This window comes from Mirounga angustirostris, unplaced genomic scaffold (assembly GCF_029215605.1).
Source record: "Mirounga angustirostris isolate CCGP_5_RB_7025 unplaced genomic scaffold, mMirAng1.0.hap1 SCAF_16, whole genome shotgun sequence".
NCBI lineage: Eukaryota > Metazoa > Chordata > Mammalia > Carnivora > Phocidae > Mirounga > Mirounga angustirostris.
The window spans coordinates 55,990,068-56,011,964 of record NW_026991724.1 but is presented as its reverse complement, the minus strand read 5'-3'; the positions used below and the strand labels follow the sequence as shown (position 1 = coordinate 56,011,964).

The window sequence follows — 21,897 nt, the reverse complement described above, 5'->3', positions numbered from 1 at the left end:
TCCAGTGAAAGAACTTGGATGTGTTTCCAACTTATTCCTTCTTTTGATTCCTGCACAATATTTTATACTTTTCATCATTTCAGGTTTGACCTCTACCATTATGTTAAATTGGAAGCATTTTGGGGGGGGGGTGATGTTGCTCTAAATGTATGATGTCTCTGTTTCAGGAATTGTTCTTTGTTGTACAGAAACAACTAATTTTTATGTGTTGGGTTTGTGTACCAACTTTGTAAAATGCATATGAGTTTTTTTTGTTGTTTTTTTGTTTTTGTTTTTTTTAAGATTTTATTTATTTATTTGACAGAGAGAGCACAAGTAGGCAGAGTGGCAGGCAGAGGGAGAGGGAGAAGCAGGCTCTCCGCTGAGCAGGGAGCCGGATGTGGGGCTCGATCCCAGGACCCCAGGATCATGACCTGAGCCGAAGGCAGCCGCTTAACCGACTGAGCCACCCAGGCGCCCCAAATCCATATGAGTTTTAACAGCAATGTAACAATAAGGATTCTCCAGGAGAAGAAATGGCAGTGGAGGAGGAGGATTCTAGACTCATCACATACCCTGAACACCACGAGATAACTATCAGATCATCCTAAATACCCCAGAAATTGGGCTGAAGACTGACAGGACAAACTCCCAAAGAAAAGGAGAGAAGAGGCAACATTGAAGATGGCAGATAGTTTGGAGACATGGTTTAGGGAGAAAAGGAGTATATCGCTGTGGAGGGCAGCGAATTGTGGTTGGACAGAAAGTAGCATGACAGAGGAGCTCACAGGGGAACGCATAAGGAGAAGGTTTCCCCAAAGCCATTGGCTTGGAAAGGGAGAGGGGATAAATTTCACGAGTTCATGGAACTCGCATGTCTTAAAGCCTGAACTTTTAATGGTCAGCAGGATTGGATGAGATAGTCAAGAGGGCACTGTGCTCCTGGAGAGAAGGCAGGCAAACAACCTGGAGGCAGACAACGGGGAAACAGCCATCTAAAGAACACCTGGGGCACATGGTGGGGAGAATATTCAGTAGTCTAGGAGCACTTTCCTGAGAGGAAACATTCAGTGAGATGTGTCTCCAAGAACATGGGAGTTGGATGGCACCATTTTCCTCTTCCAGCCTGTAGCATAAACACAGAGCCCCACTCAGTGAGGACACCGGCTCTCTGCCTTGCTTGCACCAAGCCTCACCCCCCTGTGATCTGATGGGACTGCTCTTCTCAGTGAGGCTTGCCTCAGGCTCAGCAAGGTGGGCCCCTGCCCACATCACATCTCCTGAGCAGAGAGTTCTATAGGGCATCAGCTCTGGTAGGCTTGATGTCAGGTCAACTTTGACAAGCAGGCCAGAGCTCACCTAGTTAAAACTGGCCACATTCAGGCCAGGCACCAAACACTGCCCATAGCAGGCAAGGAGAGTCTCTACAGACCACTGGCCTGAAGGATATAGTAGGACCCATCACTGGCTTTTCTAACACACACAAGAAGGTAGAGACTTAGACAAAATGCCAAGATGAAAGAATTTATCCCAAACAAAAAAGCAGATAAGGCCAAGGCTAGAGGTATAATGGAAACAGAGGGGAGTAACGTGCTTGATGGAGAATTAAGGCAACAATCATAAGGATACTCAAAGGGTTGAGAAAAGAATAGAACTTTATCACAGAGATAAGAGTTAAAAAATAATTGGGGTGCTTGGGCACTCACTTGGTTAAGCCACTGACTCTTGGTTTCTGCTCAGGTCTTGATCTGAGGGTCCTGTGATCCGCCTCAAGTCAGGCTCTGCACTCAGTGTGATGACTGCTTGCGATTCCCTCTCTCCCTCTCCCTCTGCAGATCCCATTCATACTCTTGAGATCTCTCTCTCTCTCTCTCTCAAATATATAAATCTTTTAAAAAAATCAAACAGATGAACAATGCAATAAGCGAGAATAGAAACATGCTTGATGTAAAGAGTAGGCTGGAAAAAGCGGAAGAATGACTTTGTCATATAGAAGGTGAAATAAAGGAAAATACTGAGTCTGAGCAAAAGAGGGAGGGAGAAGAATCATGCAACGCAGTATTTGATTTAGGGAACTCATTGACTCCATCAAATGTAGTAATATTCCTAGGTCTTGGGCTTTTCTATGTTGGGAGAGTATTGATTCCAGATTGAACGTTCATTCTTATGGGTCTAAGGAGATTTCCCATTTCTTTGGTTCAAGGTTCCTAATTCAGTCTTAATAACTTGTCTATTTTTGGGAATTAATCTGGTTTTTTTCTAAATTACCTTATTCGTTAGTATATAATGGTTTAAGTAGTTAAACCATCACCAGTTCATTTGTTTTGTTGGTTAAAATGGACATTACTTTCAGTGTTCTATTAGTGTTAATCTGGTATCTATTTTATTTATTTCAGATTTTTCTTCATTATTTCATTCCTCTACTAAATTTCATCTAAGTTTCTTCCTTTTCTAGTTCTTCTGTTGGAAGTTGTTTATTCCAACATTTATCTTTATACTGTATAATAAAAAAATTGAAAATGGGAAGTCTAGTAGGGAAAAACTTGCAGAAATAATACAAACAATGACAAAAAACAGTAAAAAAAATTAAAATTAGTTTTTTTAGGGATTTCTATAATCATGTCATCTGTGAACAGAGATAATTTTACTGTTTTTCTTTTTTTTTTTTTTAAAGATTTTATTTATTTATTCATGAGAGACAGAGAGAGAGGGAGAAGCAGAGGGAGAAGCAGGCTCCCAAGGAACAGGGAGCCTGATGTGGTACTCGATCCCAGGACCCTGGGATCATGACCTGAGCCGAAGGCAGACGCTTAACCATCTGAGCCACCCAGGCGCCCTACTGTTTCTTTTTCAATTTGGATTCTTTTTATGTATTTTTGGATGCATAATTGTTCTGTCTAGAATGTCCAGTACTGTATTCAAAGACAGTGGTGTGGTCACTTCTTTATCTTGTTTCTGATCATACAGGAGAAGCTAGCAGTCTTTTACTATTGAATAGGTTAGATTTCAGCTTTTCCTACATCTATGGTGTTCATTAGGTTGAGGGGTTTCCTTCTCTCTCTACCTATGGTGATTTTAACATGACATGTTGTCCAATGTGCCCATATTTGTATTCTGTCTCATTTAACATGATCGTGTCATTTTTAATCTTCATTCTATTAATGTGGAGTCTTCAAAAAATGGTTTTCCATATGTTGGAACACCCTTAATTCCAGGATGATTTCCTACTTGATTATCTTATAAAATGGAAAAATGTGGTTTTGATTCAGTTTGCTCTATTATTGTGGACTTTGAGTGAATATTCCTCACAGGTAGTAATTTTTAACCTTCTTTACTTGTAGAGTCTTCTTCTGGCTTGGATAACCTGGTAATGCTGGTACCCCAGAGAGAGTGTTCTGCTGATTTTTCTTATCTTCACTCCTTAGAAATGTTTGAGGAGATTTGAAGTACTTTCTCCTTAACTGTCTGTTTGAATATCCAACTAATTCATTTGGCACACGATTTTTTTTTTAAATAAAGATTTTATTTATTTGACAGAGAGAGACACAGCGAGAGAGGGAACACAAGCAGGGCGAGTGGGAGAGGGAGAAGCAGGCTTCCCGCGGAGCAGCCCCGATGCGGGGCTTAGTCCCAGGACCCTGGAATCATGACCTGAGCCCAAGGCAGACACTTAAGGACCGAGCTACCCAGGCGCCCTAAGACTTTTCTTTGTTGGGAGTTTTTGTTCGTTTGTTTTTGTTTTTATTCCTCTTTCATTCTGCTTTGTGGTTGTAGATCATTTTTTATCTTTTTTATATTTCTGAATGATGGAGTCTAAATTGGTTATACCTTTTTTGAAATTTATACTCCTCTTTTGGTATCAGTTTGTGGGCACTGATTATCCATCATTGCCTTATAATTACTTTTATTCCTATGGTCAGTTATACTGTGTCTGCTTTCACTTCTTCATCTCTCATTTTAGTTGGTCTTTTCTCTTTTATTCTTTTAATTTAGTTACGGGCTGTCAATATTGTTGATCTTTCCTGACAAATACTCTTCCTATGGTTGATACATTCCTATTTTTACTATATCCTATTTGGTTCATTTCACTTTTCTGTTTATCTTTTATTTTTTTTAAGATTTTTTAATTTATTTGACAGAGACCCCATTAGAGAGGGAACACAAGCAGGGGGAGTGGGAGAGGGAGAAGCAGGCTTCCCGCGGAGCAGGGAGCCCGATGCAGGGCTCAATCCCAGGACCCTGTGATCACGACCTGAGCCGAAGGCAAATGTTTAACGACTGAGCCACCCACACGCCCCTCACTTTTCTGTTTAAATATCCATCCTTCTACTAATTTTGTGCTCATGTGACACTTTTCCTGATTATTAGAGACATAGGAAAGTGATTTGTGCTACATCGTGACAATAACACAGAATTATCTATTGAGATATGTGGTCAGTACGTTGTATGCAGTGTTATGTGTCCATGGAGGGATAAAGTCCTGATGATTCCTTCTCAGCCATCTTTCTGACATTGTCTGATTGACTTGAATATTCTATCGTAGAAGTTCTTAGTATATTCATCTGAAAATAGTAAGTGCAATGGTTTTACTTTTATTTGATATCTTTCAGCTTCATCATCACATGACACCCAGAGTTTCCTGCTAAAGCCAAGCATAGAAGGTTCTTTCCAAAAAGTATCAGTGCATAGATATCAAGATAGTGCTGTTGAGATTTTGCACTTAAGTACAGACTGGGACAATGATGGGGGGAGTGAAGGGCATCAAAGATTTCCTGGAGGCTATACCCAAACCAACGCAGTTGCCCTTAATAAGAATCTCACTGCCCCAAATGGTGAAGGAAATAAAACATTGTGGAAAACCTCCCTTTTTAAGTCAACTCTTTCTGCAAAGCATTGTGTTTCTGTAAGCAAAAGCTCCAATCAAATATTCAAACATACATATTTGTGGACAGACCATTTGGAAAATCTGGAAAGTTACCTAGTCCATGCTGAAAATAATGATTTGAACCATTTTGAAGATAGAATTGGCTTGACCTTTCAGTCAAATATTTCTGATAATCAGAGATTTAGAAATGAAGAACGAAGTGCTAAGTCAGATCCGTATGAGAGGTGCTTCACTGAGGAGTCAACCGTACAGAATTACCAGAGCCTTTTCAATGGAGACAGAATTGCTCAATGCAGTGAATCTGAGAAAACATTTAACCAGGGTTCCAATGTTCATAGATGTGTGAGGACTTGGTTTCCAGAGAACCATTATGGATGTCATAAATGTGGGGAAGGCTTTAATCAAAGCTCTAACCTTACTATACACAAGAGCCTCCCTTTGGGAGATAATCCTCATAAATATAATAAATGTGGGAAAGCTCTTAAGCAGTCCTCCAGTATTGGTGATCATCAGAGAATTCATGAGGGAAAAAACCCATTCAGATGCAATAAACCAGGGACCATGTTTAGTCAGTCAACAAGGCTAAATATAAATAAGATAATCCCTGGGGGAGAGAAAACTTCCATTTTTAAGGAATGTGGTAAATCCGTTGACTGCCACTCAACACCATCTCAATATCAGCAAATGCATACTGGAGAGAAAATATTCAAATGGGAAGAATGTGATAAAACCTTAAAGGACAGTTCATCAATAAATGGACATAGGCAAATCCATACTGGAGAGAAACTTTACAAATGTCAAGAATGTGGCAAAGCCTTTAAATGGCCCTCAAAACTTATTCGACATCACAAAATCCATACTGGAGAGAAATCTTACAAATGTCAAGATTCTGGAAAGGCCTTTAACCAGCAGTCACACCTCACTCAACATCACAGATTTGATACTGGAGAGAAACCTTACAAATGTAAAGAATGTGCCAAAGCCTTTAAATCCTGCTCAACCCTGACTGAACATCACCGAATGCATATTGGAGAGAAACCTTATAAATGTAAAGAATGTGGAAAGACCTTTAAGAAGCACTCAGTCCTTACTTATCATCACAGAATTCATACAGGAGAGAAACCTTACAAATGTCAAGTATGTGGCAAGGCCTTTAATTGGCCCTCGAACTTTAGTGAACATCACAGAATTCATAGTGGAGAGAAACCTTACAAATGTCAAGAGTGTGGAAAGGCCTTTAACCGGCACTCCCACCTCACTCGACATCACAGACTTCATACTGCAGAGAAAACTTACAAATGTAAAGAATGTTCCAAAGCCTTTAAATCATGTTCAACCCTGACCGAACATCTCCAAATGCATACTGGAAAGAAATTTTACAAATGTCAAGAATGTGGAAAGCTCTTTAACAGACTCTCAACCCTTACTCAGCATCACAGAATTCATACAGGAGAGAAACCTTACAAATGTCAAGAGTGTGGAAAGGCCTTTAACCAGCACTCACACCTCACTCGACATCACAGACTTCATACTGCAGAGAAGACTTACAAATGTAAAGAATGTTCCAAAGCCTTTAAATCATGCTCAACCCTGACCAAACATCTCCGAATGCATACTGGAGAGAAACTTTACAAATGTCAAGAATGTGGAAAGCCCTTTAACAGACTCTCAACCCTTACTCAGCATCACAGAATTCATACAGGAGAGAAACCTTACAAATGTCAAGAATGTGGCAAGACCTTTAAGTGGCCCTCAAGACTTATTCGGCATCACAGAATTCATACTGGAGAAAAACCTTACAAATGTCAAGAATGTGGCAAAGCCTTTAAGTGGCCCTCAAACCTTACTGGACATCAGAGAATTCATACTGGAGAAAAACCTTATAAATGTCAAGAGTGTGGAAAGGCCTTCAGCAGGCAGTCATACCTCACTCAACATCACAGATTTCATACTGGAGAGAAACCTTACAAATGTCCAGAATGTGCCAAAGCCTTTACATCATGCTCAAACCTGACTAAACATCACCGAATGCATACTGGAAAGAAACCTTACAAATGTCAAGAATGTGGCAAGGCCTTTAATTGGCCCTTGGACCTTACTCAACATCACAGAATTCATACTGGAGAGAAACCTTACAAATGTCAAGATTGTGGAAAGGCCTTCAGCAGGCACTCATACCTCACTCAGCATCACAGATTTCATTCTGGAGAGAAACCTTAAAAATGTCCAGAATGTGGCAAGGCCTTTTACAGGCACTCAGTCCTTATTAAACATCATAAAATTCATTCTAGATAGAAACCTTACCAATGTAAAGAATGTGAGAAAATGGTTAAGGAGTGCTCACCCCTTAGTACACATCAGAGAATTCATATTGGACAATAACCTTAGAAATAGAACAGATGTGGCAAGGCCATTGACCAGCATGCATACCTTACTAAACATAGAATTCATACTGGAAAGAAAGCTGACAAATGAATAGAATGTGCCAAAGCCTTTAGCAGGCAAACAACCCTTACTGGACATCACAGAATTCATACTGGAGAGAAACCTACAAATGTAAGGAATGTGAGAAAACACTTAAGGACTGCTCTCTCCTTACTCCATATCAGAGATTTCATATAGGAGAGTAAGTATACAAATATTAAAGAATGTGTCCAACCTCTCACTGGATCTCCCAACGTACTTAACATCATAGTTATCATATAGGAGCAAAACTGTAAAATGTAAAGAAAATGGACAAGCCTTTTCTGGAATTCAAACCTTAATATCACAAAATGCATCCTAGACTCAATCCATTGGAACATACGGAATGTGGAAAGACCTTCAATTTAATATACACTGGAGTATACACCAGAGTGCATTAAAAAAAGTAAATTGAAAGATACCAATGTTTAGAAAACTACTTAATTGAACATCAAATACCAATAAATGTCACAGAAATCAAGTAAAAGGAATGCATTAGTCAGTCTATTCAGACATTACTCTGTATGAAAATAGTTCTAAGGAATAATCACACTTAAACATTTAGAAAATGTATGCTATTGTATTTCAACAGATTTGGTGGATGGACTTTTACATATGTATAATTAATATGTGTTTTTTATTTTTTCATCAACCCTATTCGAGATTTGTGACTAACAATATTAATGTATTTTACTCTGAAATCACTTCAGAAAATTCTTTTATTCCATTGGGTGTGTACGGCCATGTGGCTGATCGTTGGTACCTCAAAGATACTAGATGCCCTGCTACATTAGGTGGGACTCATGCATCCCTAATTTTCCATGGAAGATGAAGGACAGGATAATACACAACATATGAAGTATATCTCAATGGAGAGGCTGCTTACGGTTATAACATTGACGTAAAATACCATGAAATAGGTGTTCAGAGCACATGCTTCTCCATATATTAAAACTAAAGAACTTCCTCAATATTAGAAATACACAGTTTTACTAATTGTTCTTTAAGGAAAACGAGGTGTCAGTCCAGTAAACTACCAATGTATATTCATAACTGCAATCGTTAGAGAGTATGAGTTGATGTGGTTGAAATGAAGAAATCCTGACAGATAACTGAAAGAGGATAGTTGACTCTTCCCTACAAGGCCATACTGTTGTATATACACATTTCTTAAGAATTTACCTCAGTCATGATATTTTTGGAATTAAGTACTCCCACATCCTTCTAACAGCACTCGAATGCTTTTTCACGTGTGTATTCTGTATTTTAAATGGTGATAATAGAGTGGATTTGAAATGCATAACTTAGCCCATTTGTGAGATTAATATATTTTCATTAAGAAAATATGCTGGTTTTTAACGTATTGACATGGATGTGTGATGGATGACGTGTTATCCTACCTCCAGTGTTAACCTGTCTCATTGAGGGTTGTAGGTGGCAGATGGAATCAATCACCTGTTTGGTAATGGAGTAGAATAATATACCTAGGAATCCATTTCCTCGGTGGTCTGAAGGTTTAAATGATGGGTGATTATTTTTCCCCTAGTCTATTATACGATTTTGTCCTCTTCGTGAATACTATGATATTATTATGGGTACATTACAGAGGTATGTAACATAAGAGGTGTTGTTGATGTTTTAGCTCACATACTCCATGATAGTGTTATTTGGCATCCACTTTGTGTAGGCAGTAGTTTTGCAGGGGCCTTGCACTGACAGGAGCCCTTCTCGCTAGCGCATTCCCTGGACAACACGCTGCAGAGTCACAAGTTAATGGAACTTCTGGTATCACATCGGCAATCCATCCTTGTGAGCCACCATCTCTCCTTTCTCCCAATGCTTTCCCTCCATGTCCCTTAGAGAAGACTCCCACAGAACTTCCCTAAACCTGTTTTGGCTGGAATGGCATATTCTGGACTTAGCCTTGGGACTCTAAAGCATTGCACCATGGCCCCAAATTAAAGTATGTGCCCCTCTTTATGCATTGAATTGTTTCGATGTGTCTATGAAGTTCACATGTACATATGACCATGCTACATGTGTAATAGATACCCCATAAGAAAGAGAAATCTATCCCAATAGGAGTGATATGGTAGCCCAGGTAAGAGAGAGAAAATATTTAAGATGAAGAATTAGCATGTGGAGGAGGACAACTGTCCCAAGTTGCCCAACTGACACCCTGGATATAGAAAAATAACTTCTCCTTGTTTTATTTCCTAGTTCTCTCAAGATCTCCAGTTGTATTTTTCCTCATTTTTGTTTCCAGCTACATAGGCACCACAACCATTCTTTTTTGCCTGTGTTGTGGAGAGAGTGTCCTCAATAAACGCTTCATTGAGACTAGAGAGATGGAAGGTCAATGGGTATTAATTCAGACATTTATCACGGGGATGTGGGATGTGAGTTGAAGTAAAATTTGATGAAGGCACCATCCTTAGAAAGATAAGACCTATTAATAGGAAATGTAAAGAAGTCTTTCCAATGTGGGGAGGGACCCAGAGGGGGCTCCCTTTAGTCACTGCGAAGGCACAGGCAGCTCTTGGTGATGTTATCTAATAAATACATGTAACGGGGAAAAGGAATTGGCAAATGTGGGTTTCTCAGGAGTAGGGAAGTCCTGCTTTATCTTGATGATTTGATTGATCTCCTGTGTCTTACTGAGGACTAATGCTGTTGGATGTCAATGATTACTGTATTTTCCCAGGCCTAGATCAGTGACAAGGGATGGCGGAGGGTATTGGATGATGCAATCAATTTGGCATAGTTTTAAAATGTCACATGGTAGAGTAGTTGTTGGAGATGAAGAAGCCTTCTGGACAGTGGAATAGGCAGGATCAGCAAGGCATGTGCTGTGGTTGAACCCGAGCACTTGTTTCCCAGGTAGATAACCCCAGTCAAGGTAAGAGCCACTATAGTTGGGTGACCTTTCAGGGAAACTGCTTCACTGCTGTGTGGAACCTTCCTCCCTTTCCTCAGCACCATGATGAGTGTAGTTCCATGCTCTGGCTCTTTGCATGGCAAGGATTTGTTGAAGGGGCAGTTCAACAGTGAGAGTCAGTGAGACTTTTTCTTCAAACAGTCCAGCTAAAGTGTTCATTGACTCCTCAATGAATAAAGAGAGAGATATATATATAGAAGGGAATATTTATCACCCTAAAAGGAATGACATCTTGCCATTTGCCACAACGTGGATGGAGCTAGAGAGTATTCTGCCGAGTGAAATAAGTCCGAGAAAAACAAGTATCATATGATTTCACTCGTATTTGTAATTCAAAAAAGAAAACAAGTGAGCAACGGGAAAGAACAAAGAAATGGAGAAGCAAACCAAGAAACAGACTCTTAACTTTAGAGAACAACCTGATGGATGCCAGAGTGGATGTGAGTAGATGAATGCATTAAATAAGTGTTGGGGATTAAGGACTGCCCCTGTGATGACCACAGACTGTTACATGGAATTGTACAATCACTATTGTACACCTAAAATATTACTTTGTATGTTAACTAAGTAGAATGGTAAGATAAAAACCTTAAAAAGTATTTTGTGTTTTACAGATTTAAGAAACTTTTTCTTTTAGATCACCTGACTTGCAGCACTTGCACAAAATACACCTTTGCAAACAAATGGAAATATTTATGTTTTCTCCCGTCCTGACTCCCCCCCCAAATTCAGAAACTCTCAATGACTATTCTTAGTTTTTATGTCATCAGAGGTTTTAGCTATGATTGAATGTGCTAATTTGAGTGGTCTTGCTCCTTCAGGTGTCACCCTGGAGATGGTGGATTGTTTCTTGTGTCTTGGTTTTCTCTGGAGTTAGCCTGACTAAATTGAAAGTGCTCAGCATGCTAAGGGGCTGATTCTTCTATGTTTCCCCTGATGCAGCACCTAAATTATTTGTATCACGAATGGGAATCCCTGTGGGATGGTTGCTGGGTGCTGAAGTTGTCTCTCCCACCCTCTAGTGAGAGGAGCTAATGTCCTTTTTGTCCTTGGATTCATTCAGAATCTCATTTACAGAATGCAACAAGCATTTAAATGGGCCACATTGTGAAGAATTTTAAATTTCTCAGAGGCAGATGCATCTGTGCCCACAGACCTCCAATCTGTGCTTCTGACACTAAAGTGAATTGTGGCCATGCAGTATTCCAAGAGAAAATCATCTATTCCTATTAGTAGAGTGATAACTTAATGCCAAGTGATTCTTTTAACATGCAGCCTGTTGGGCTGCAAGTTGGGATGCAGCTCAGAAACAGTGATTTCTGTTGCTGGCCAAAAAACAACTTCAACTACATAAGCACTTAAGCAGAACCACAAACCCTCTCAGATTCTGTGACTTATTATAACCAGAAGAGGACTAGTCCTCACCAGAATGAGGTTATGAGGAAACTCAAACCAAGTAACAAATTTCTCTGGTGTCTTCACATGCCAAGTTATTTACCAATAGAGGTCTTCCCAATCAGATGCCTTATTTCTCCCACTGCAGACTGGAGGCACCATACTCAGGAAGCTTTGCACTTTTTTCTTCATAGTCTTTTAATGCTTTTTGATATGCACAGTCCCTGTAACTTTTTAATTAATTTTTTTTCTTTTTGGTTCATGACAGTTTAATTCTACATTTTATTTTATACTGTTAAAAGAATTTTAGCAGTTTTCTTTTATGAGAGAGAAAGCACACCTGTGACTGGTGGTGTTTGGGGAGGGGAATGGCAAAGCGAGAGGGAGAGAATCTAAAGCAGACTCCACACTGGGCCCAGAGGGCAACCTGGGGCTCCATCTCTCGATCCTGTGATCTTGACCTCAGTCCACAAGAGTCAGCCAAGTAACCAACTGAGCCACCCAGGGTCTCTGACTTTATAATACTTTATTTTAATTCTATTTAGTTAACATAAAGTTTTCTTAGTTTCAGGTGTACAATAGAGTGATTTCACAGTTCTATACCTCACCCCTTGCTCATCAGGACAGATGCGCTCCTTAATCCCCAACCCCTCTTTAACCCTTCCCCTCACCCACTTTCCACCGGTAACCATGAGTTCTGTGCCATTAAGCATCTGTTTCTTGATTTCTCTCTCTCGCTCTCTGTACTTTGTCAGTTACTGATTGTTTAAATTCCTGTTGGGGAGGTGGACTATCTATGGTCATCCCAATGGGGCTTTTCATGCCTTTTCTGATTTTTCATTATATTAATAATTCTAACATGTTCTCTCTTGTGCTCTGTTCCCTCCTATTGTTGAGATATATGCAAGCAGATCCTGTTCCTTCACCCAGCCAATAGATCATGCTTACTACTCAAAAGAAATTCATCCCAATATCCCCTCTGGACTCTATGACAATGGCCTTCTATGAAAGTTACATGTAGGGACAGATAGTGACCAATTTCAGTCCTTAGGTAAGGAAATGTCTACGACTCCTGTCACCATAAAGAAGTTACACAAGATGACCCCTTCATCCTTCAACAGCCTTAAGGACTGAAGGACAAATATATACAATGATATATTAAGCAGCTATAAAAAATAATGAATGGAACTAGTGTATTCTCCTAATGACATAAGTCAGAGAAAGACAAATACCTGATGAGTTCGCTCATGTGGATTTTAAGAAATGAAACAGATAGACATAGGGGAAAGAAGAGCAAGGAAAACCACAAAACAGACTCAACTGTAGAGAACAAACTAAGGGTTGGATAGTGAGTGGGTTGGAGGGGTGGATGAAATGGGTGATTGATGGGCTGGGTGGCTCAGTCGTTAAGCGTCTGCTTTCAGCTCAGGTCATGATCCCAGGGTCCTGGGATCGAGCTCCGCATCGGGCTCCCTGCTCTGCGGGAAGCCTGCTTCCCCCTCTCCCACTCCCCCTGCTTGTGTTCCCTCTCTCGCTGTATCTCTGTCAAATAAATAAAATCTTTAAAAAAGGGGGGGGGGGGGCGCCTGGGTGGCTCAGTCATTGGGCATCTGCCTTCGACTTAGGTCATGATCCCGGGGTCCTGGGTTCGAGCCCCGCAGCGGGCTCCCTGCTCAGCGGGGAGTCTGCTCACTCTGACCCTCCCCCCTCTCATGCTCTCTATCTCATTCTCTCTCTCAAATAAATAAAATCTTTATTTAAAAAAAAGTAAGATGGGGCACCTGGGTGGATCAGTTGGTTAAGTGTCTGCCTTCGGCTCAGGTCATGATCCCAGGGTCCTGGGATCGAGCCCCGCGTCGGGCTCCCTGCTCTGCGGGAAGCCTGCTTCCCCCTCTCCCACTCCCCCTGCTTGTGTTCCCTCTCTCGCTGTATCTCTGTCAAATAAATAAATAAAATCTTTTAAAAAAGGGGGGGCGCCTGGGTGGCTCAGTCGTTAGGAGTCTGCCTTTGGCTCAGGTTATGATCCCCGGGGTCCTGGGGTCAAGGCCCGAATTGGGCTCCCTGCTCTGCGGGGAGTCTCTTCTCCCTCTGACCCTCCCCCTTCTCATGCTCTCTATCTCCTTCTCTCTCAAATAAATAAAATCTTTATTAAAAAGAAAAAAGAAAGATGGGGCGCCTCGGTGGCTCAGTTGTTAATAGTCTGCCTTCGGCTCAGGTCATGATCCCAGGGTCCTGGGATCGAGCCCCACATCGGACTCCTTGCTCAGCGGGAAGCCTGCTTCTCCCTCTCCCACTCCCCCTGCTTGTGTTCCCTCTCTCGCTGTGTCTCTCTCTGTCAAATAAGTCTTAAAAAAAAAAAATGGGTGATAAGTTAAGTAGGACACTTGTGATGAGCACTGGGTGTTGTACTTAAGTGAAGAAAAGTAAATTCTGCAGAAACTACTAGTACACTATGTGTTAACAAATTGGAATTTAAGTAAAACTGGAATTTAGTAAAACTACAAAATTTAAGGACAGAAAATTGTTCCTTGGTGAAAAGATGAGACATAGAAAACAGAAAAATGTTCACTTTTAGCCCAGAAGGCTGACTTACAGCGTGCATAGTTATGATAATGATCTAATAAGTGCTGGTTGCTACATTCTTTTTTTTTTTGGATTTAATTTATTTATTTGACAGAGCACAAGCAGAGGGAGTGACAGGCACAGGGAGAGGGAGAAGCAGGCTGCCTGCAGAGCAGGGGGGACCCGATGTGGGACTGGTTCCCAGGACCCCAGGATCATGACCTGAGCAGAAGGCAGTCACTCAACCAGCTGAGCCACCCAAGTGCCCTGGTTGCGTCATTATTAAAGGGTCTCATGACTTCCTCTACATCCACCAATAATCAATATCAAACCTGATGGGGTTTTGGAATATGGGTAAGGTTCAGTGGGGTGGAGTCCGGAGCCGACGACCAAGAAAGAATTCTTGAGGCGTCTTGGGCGTAAAATGTTGGTTTATTAAAGCACGGGGAGAGGACCCGTGGGCAGAGAGAGCTGCTGCCTGGGGTTGTGAGGGGTGGCTGATTATATACTATGGGGTTGGGGGAGGTAAGGAATAAGGGAGGTTTCTAGAAAGCTCTTTCATATGTTAAGATTCACAGGATGCTGGAGGCCTTCCTATTGTCAAGTGAAGGTTATTTTCCCTCTAGCAAGGTATTAACATGAAGATAGTTGGGAACTTCCTGGAGGAGCATTACATTCAGGCTGCCTCAGGTATCTGTCAATGGGCTGCAGGTTATAAGGACATTTAATTGTATCTGCATTTCCTTCTGGAAGCGAGGCCATTGGTAGAAATGCTTTGTTCTTGTAAATTGCTAAGACATTTGTGAACTGAGGGAGACTCAGGTCTTGCAGGAATGTGATCTCTACAAATTAACTTTGTTTTTCCTTTCCGTAGCTTTAGGGCAGCCAAGAGTGCTGGCTCCCTATGGGGGGATGGGTTGTGCGGCGTCAGCTTCTGCTTTGTCCTCAGCTTGCCTTCTCTTCCCCCACCAGAACTGAATGAAAAGCACCGTAGAAAATTTTCAAAAGTAGTTTTAGGAGTAGAAATTTGAGGAGGGGCGCCTGGCTGGCTCAGTTGTTAAGCATCTGCCTTCGGCTCAGGTCATGATCTCAGGGTCCTGGGATCGAGCCCCGCATCGGGCTCCCTGCTCCGCGGGGAGCCTGCTTCTCCCTCTTCCACTCCCCCTGCTTGTGTTCCCTCTCTCACTGTCTCTATCTGTCAAATAAATAAATAAAATCTTAAAAAAAAGGGGGGGGGCGCCTGGGTGGTTCAGTCGTTAAGTGTCTGCCTTCGGCTCAGGTCATGATCCCAGGGTCCTGGGACTGAGCCCTGCATCGGGCTCCCTGCTCCGCGGGAAGCCTGCTTCTCTCTCTCCCACTCCCCCTGCTTCTGTTCCCTCTCTCGCTTTGTCTCTCTTTGTCAAATAAATAAAATCTTAAAAAAAAAAATTTGTGGAAACATTTATGATCTAATGCTCCCTATAGGAGCCCACCCCGTTGAGCATTAAGCATATAACCACCAGCTTCAAACATTACAAGCGTAGCTCTTTTCGTCCCTGGGTGGCTCAGTGTGACTTTGGTGGGTCAGGATCTCACGTTCCTGGGATAGAGCCCTGGGGTGGGCACCTTGCTCTGCAGGGAGTCTGCTTCTTCCTCTCCCTCTGCCCCTCCTCCTGATGGAGTTTTGGAATATGGATGAGGTTCTGTGGTGTGAGGTCCGGAGCCGACGATCCAAAAAGAATTCTTAAGACATCTCTGGTGCAAAAAAATGATTTTATTAAAGAACGGGACAGGACCTGTGGGCAGAAAGAGCTGCTCTGGGTTTGTGAGGTGTGGCTGATTATATACTTGGGAGCTGGGGAGGCGAGGTCGAAGGGGGTGTCCAGAAGGACTGTCATATGCTAAAGGAGACTCTCAGGATAATGGAGACCTGGTTATTGTTGAGCCAAGGCTGTTTTTCCTTCTAATGAGGCACTAACATGAAGACAGCTGGAAGTTTCCTGGAGGGATGTTATATTCCTCCTATAACACATCCTTGTCAGTGAGCTTCAGGTTTAGAAGAAATTCAATTTTATGTACATTTCCTTCTGCCTCAGCCTCCCTCAATTTTATGGAGGGGAGGATGATGTTAGGGCTTCAGGAAACTGAGTTATGGGTCTCTGGAAGTTAGGCTATTGATGAGAAAGCTTCTTCCTTGTAAATCACTAGGATGTTTGTAAACTGAAGGAGACTCCTGTCCTGCAGGACTGTGATCTCCAGTTAACCATTTCTTTTTCCTTTAGGGCAGCCAGCAGTGCCTGAGGAATGTCACATATATGGGGGGGCGGGGGGAGGAGCAGTGTAGGGTGTCAACTTCTGCTTTGTCCTCAGCTAGCCTTCTGCTCCCTCATCATTCCCAACTCATGGCTGTGCACGCGCCCTCTCTCTGTCTCTCACATAAATAAAATCTTTAAAAAACAAAAGTGTATAGCTCTTTCTCAGCACAAGTCATGTCCCCGTGCTACTTCAATAAACTTACCAAGTTGCTGGGTGCCTGGGTGGCTCAGTTGGTTAAGCGTCTGCCTTTGGCTCAGGTCATGATCCCAGGGTCCTGGGATTGAGTCCTGCATCGGGCTCCCTGCTCCTTGGGAGCCTGCTTCTCCCTCTGTCTCTCATGAATAAATAAATAAAACTCTTAAAAAAAAAATGAAAATAAAAATAAACATAAATTTACCAAGTTGCACCATAAAACATGGCGAAAGGGGCACCTGGTGGCTAAGACTCCTAGAATTCTATAATGACCTGTCCTCTACCAAGCACAATAATGATTGAAAGAATCTCCAGCAATACTCATTTTCCTTTTTTCTAATTAATAGGTCTCATTGTATCAAAGCCAGACTTGGTCTCCTTTTTGGAACAAAAGAAGGAGCTCTGGGATATGATGAGAAAGGAGACAGTAGCCTTTCATCCAGGTCAGTGGGAATGACTGAAGGAGACGACAGATGGGAGGACCAAATGTGAAGGAGGAATATAGACCTTAAACTTTGGTTCAAGTAGCTCTCCTTGAATGGAAATTAGTGTGAAAAGCCTAGTGTTGGAGCACCTGGGTGGCTCAGTCGTTAAGCGTCTGCCTTCTGCTCAGGTCATGATCCCACAGTCCTGGGATCAAGCCCTGCATCGGGCTCTCTGCTCAGTGGGGAGCCTGCTTCTCCCTCTCCCACTCCGCCTGCTTATGTTCACTCTCTCTGTCAAATAAACAAAATAAAAAAAATCTTAAAAAAAGAAGAAAGGAAGGAAAGTCTAGTTTGTTGGTCCTCCCTCTTACAGAGGGACACCTGCTATCCAACATTATCAAGCTCTTACATTCTCTAAGGATTCTCCTTCAGCTTCAGTGGTGGTCCATCACATCCACAGGGAGGGCCAGGGGACTCTCCTTGGAGTGGGAGGGCTTCCATAATCTGAAAGCTTCTCCATTGCTTTGGGGGCCCAGGGGGAATCTCCTTATTTTGAGGATCTTCATGTTAAGCCCTGTGTAAGCTCTCTTTTGCCTTGTGTGAGATGTGTGTCAGGGTAGTGGTGGGCATATGGGGTTTGGTGCAGAAATTCTGGGAACGCTAGAGACAGACATTCCATGTTTTCTGCTTAATGCTTTCCAATGTCATGGAGGCTTTAATCTTAACTGTACAAAATTGTAATTCAGTAACTTCATCAGATCACAAGGTAGCTCCCTAAAATGAGAAAATCTAATCCTATATTTCTCTTCAAAAGTTCAATTTACTTCATATGAACTAATATCAGAAGTTTTCACTCTATGTGTTCCATTCCTCAGTGGTGAAATAATGTAATGTACCTATTTGCTTCCTAGAATTCCTACCTAAATAATGCCATAGTGGAGCTAGAACATTTAGAATTCACAATCTGTAGCCTTTAATATAGTCTCAGTTGTTACCTTATTTATTAATAATTGCATCATTTTATAGTTTCATCTTATATGAAGTTCTTGTGACTTTGTCGTGTGTGTTTTCACTTTCTAATTAGTTGTAGATGAGATTCATTTCTGATTTTTTAGATCCAGAGTTCTGATAGGACATGAGCATGTGCTTTAAAAGAAGTGAAGTTGAGGGCGCCTGGGTGGCTCAGTTGGTTAAGCGACTGCCTTCAGCTCAGGTCATGATCCCGGGGTCCTGGGATCGAGTCCCACATCAGGCTCCCCCTGCTCTACGGGGAGCCTGCTTCTCCCTCTGCCTCTGACTGCCACTCCCCTGCTTGTGCTCACGCTCTCTCTCTCTGTCTGTCAAATAAATAAAATCTTTAAAAAAAAAAAAAAGAATTCCTTAATAAAAAAAAATAAAAGTGAAGTTGATAATTAATACAATCCACATATTTAAGAAAAACTTTTGTTTATAAATGTAATTTTACTTCAGGGAAAATTAGTCATTAGATTTTTCTTCTACTTTCCTTAGAATGTACCTGAATTCATCCAAATACTTTTTTTTATAATAGTATTGTCAATATATTTTACATGTTGGTGGTATTGGTTTATATAGAAATGAAACCATTTTGTTTTCTTGGTTCGACAGAATGAATTGTGGCCTTACATTCTTTATAAAAGAGGACTATATAACATGATACATTTTTATGTCTTTTAAGTACTTATTCATAAAATTTTTCTTTAGCCTTTTTTATTGATTTTAATGAGTACTTTTTATAATTTGACTGTCAGTGAAGTCATGCCAACAATTCCAATGCTTGTTTTTCATGGGGTCACAATCACAGCTTAAAAATGCAGTTACATAGTGGTTTTCCTGTTAAATAATTTGTCTATTTTTTTTTTTAAAGATTTTATTTATTTATTTGAGAGACAGAGAATGAGAGAGAGCACATGAGAGGGGTGAGGGTCAGAGGGAGAAGCAGGCTCCCTGCCGAGCAGGGAACCCGATGCTGGACTTGATCCAGGGACTCCAGGATCATGACCTGAGCCGAAAGCAGTCGCTTAACCAACTGAGCCACCCAGGCGCCCTAATTTATCTATTTTTTATGTAGACTTTTTTTTTTAAGATTTTATTTATTTATTTCACAGAGAGAGAGACAGTGAGAGAGGGAACACAAGCAGTGGGAGTGGGAGAGGGAGAAGCAGGCTTCCCGCCGAGCAGGGAGCCCGATGTGGAGCTCGATCCCAGGACCCTGGGATCATGACCTGAGCGAGAGGCAGATGCTTAATGACTGAGCCACCCAGGCACCCCAATGTAGACTTTTTCGGATTAAATTTTGTCTTATTCTGGTTTTATAATTCCATAATAATGTGCTTCCTTTTGTATGGGACCTTTCACAACATTATTTAGTTACCTGTGTATTTTATTATAGGATGACAATTTTTACCTCACTAGATTTTAAGACAATGTGAGTTTACCTGAAATATGTATCAGCTTGATGCCCTTTGCCAGTAAAATTATGTATGTATTTGTTTGTATCAATATTACCCATACATACTTTGTGACTCATCTTGTGTATTTCTTTCTTTGGTTAGTGGTCAGTATATGTTGTATCATGTCTACGTGAGTTGTCATAGTAATAGAATCAATTTCATCATCTATCTATTAGTGAATATATATACTCCTTGCATGAGAGAAACACTTTTTGAATTGAAAGTAATTTGGAGGGGCTCCTGGGTGGCTGAATCGTTAAGCGTCTGCCTTCAGCTCAGGTGATGATCCCATGGTCCTGGGATCGAGCCCCGCATCGGGCTCCCTGCTCGGCGGGAGGCCTGCTTCTCCCTCTCCCTCTCCCCCCGCTTGTGTTCCCTCTCTCGCTGTGTCTCTCTCTGTCAAATAAATAAATAAATAAAATCTTTAAAAAAAAAAAAAAAGTAATTTGGAAGCATTTCCTACCTCTGTATCAAGTTTAGGTACTATATTTTATCCTTAATTGTGCTGTTATATTAAGTTTTGTGTCTTCTGTATGTATTTTCGTTGTGCTTTCACACAGATTACTTAAAACAACTAAAAGTTTCAAAAACCGTTTTAATTTTTTTTCTTTTTTTTTTTTTTTTTATTCATGAAAGTCAGAGAGAGAGAGAGAGGCAGAGGCAGAGGGAGAGAAGCAGGCTCCCCGCCCAGCAGGGAACCCGATGTGGGACTCGATCCCAGGACCCTGGGATCATGACCTGAGCCGAAGGCAGACGCCCAACCATCTGAGCCACCCAGGCACCCCCAAAAACCGTTTTAAACTGAGATTCTCAATTGTATACAAAATTATTCTACTTATCTCCATTCCTGCACATACCTTGTTTCTGATATCACAAATTCTTTTATGTTGTTTACTTTATTACCTACATTTATGATTTTTATGCTTTGATTTAAAAACATTTTGTAACAGAAATAAAAATAGTTTATGCTACCTCATTACAACACTACTGGTTTCTATAATTTTGAAAATATTTATAATTAGCGAGCTTTATGTTGTCATAAAGTTACTGTCTTTTAATTTATACTAGAAGGACTAGAAGCACTTCCTTTAACATTTCTTGTAGGACAAGTCTACTGGTAAACTTAACAGCGGTTTCTATGTGGGAAAGTCTTCATTTCTACCTTCATGGAAAACAGTTTTCCCAGATAGAGTACTCCTGGTGGATATTTTGATCTTTCAGTACTTGAATACACTGTCCCATGCAATTCTTCGAATCAGGTCTGCTGAGAATCCCAATCCTAATCTTGTAGGAGCTCTCTTGTACAAGATGAGTTGCTTCTGTCACACTGTTCCAAAATTCTCTTTCACCTGTGACTTTTTTTCATAGGTTAATTATAATGAATCCCTGCGTTCATGTCTTGACCTTTATCCTACTCTGAATTTCCTGAGCTTCTTGACTTTATCTCCTTTCCACATAGTGGAAGGTACAAGCGCTTAGATCTTCATGTAAACCCTCTGCCCCTTTCACTCTCCTCTCCTTTTGTGGTCCCCTTTTAAAATTTTTTTTTTAAAGATTTTATTTATTTATTCATGAGCAACAGAGAGAGAGAGGCAGAGGGAGAAGCAGGCTCCCAAGGAGCAGAGAGCCCGATGCGGGACTCAATCCCAGGACCCTGGGATCATGACCTGAGCCGAAGGCAGACGCTTAACCATCTGAGCCACCCAGGCGCCCTTTTTGTGGTCCCCTTAATGTATATATGGGACCACTTGTTGGCGTCCCATGCATCCCTAGACTCTGTCCTTGTCCACATTTTTCTTTGGTCCTCTCAGCAGATAATTTAACACCGGGGTCATTAGGTTGTCTGATTCTTTCTTCCGCTTGATCAAGTCTGTGGGTGACTCTTGGTGTGTTTTTAACTTCAGTAATTGTACTCTTCATCTCCCAATTTCTTGTTGATTGTCTCATATTTTCTGTATCTTTGGGTTTACATTTTGGTCATGCATCGTTTTCCTGATAACATTTGGTTATCTATCTATTTTTCTTCTTCCTCCATGAGCACCTTTATGACTGATATTTGAATTCTTTGTCAGGCAGTAAGTAGTGCTTTATTAATTCAGGGCCAGCTTTGGAGACTAATTTAATTCCTCTGATTGAAACAGTTTCCTGACTCTTTGTCTACCTTATTATCTTTTGTTGACATTTGGGAATTTAAAAAAAGAATCCTCTGGGCCCAGGATTATGGACTTGCTTGTACAGAGGAACACAAATTCTGGGGCCTGTTACACATGTTCTGGGCATTTGTCATGTCCA

General features: G+C 41.2%; 1 protein-coding gene across 9 annotated transcripts in view; it reads left to right on the top strand.

Moving 5' to 3' along the window:
* The window catches only part of LOC123856081 (zinc finger protein 420-like), a 111,394-nt gene that overhangs the window by 18,575 nt on the left and 70,922 nt on the right, over nt 1-21,897 (top strand). For 5 of the 9 annotated variants that reach the window (XM_054511599.2, XM_054511604.2, XM_054511603.2 and 2 more), the window contains exon 5: nt 17,057-17,152. The exons of 2 other annotated variants lie outside the window; for them this stretch is intronic. In XM_054511599.2, coding sequence (XP_054367574.1) covers nt 17,057-17,152 — 96 coding nt within the window. Of the gene's footprint in view, nt 1-4,589; nt 11,547-17,056; nt 17,153-20,241; nt 21,200-21,897 lie in introns of those variants that run through there. 2 more of the 9 variants (XM_054511602.2, XM_054511598.2) reach the window with 2 other exon arrangements.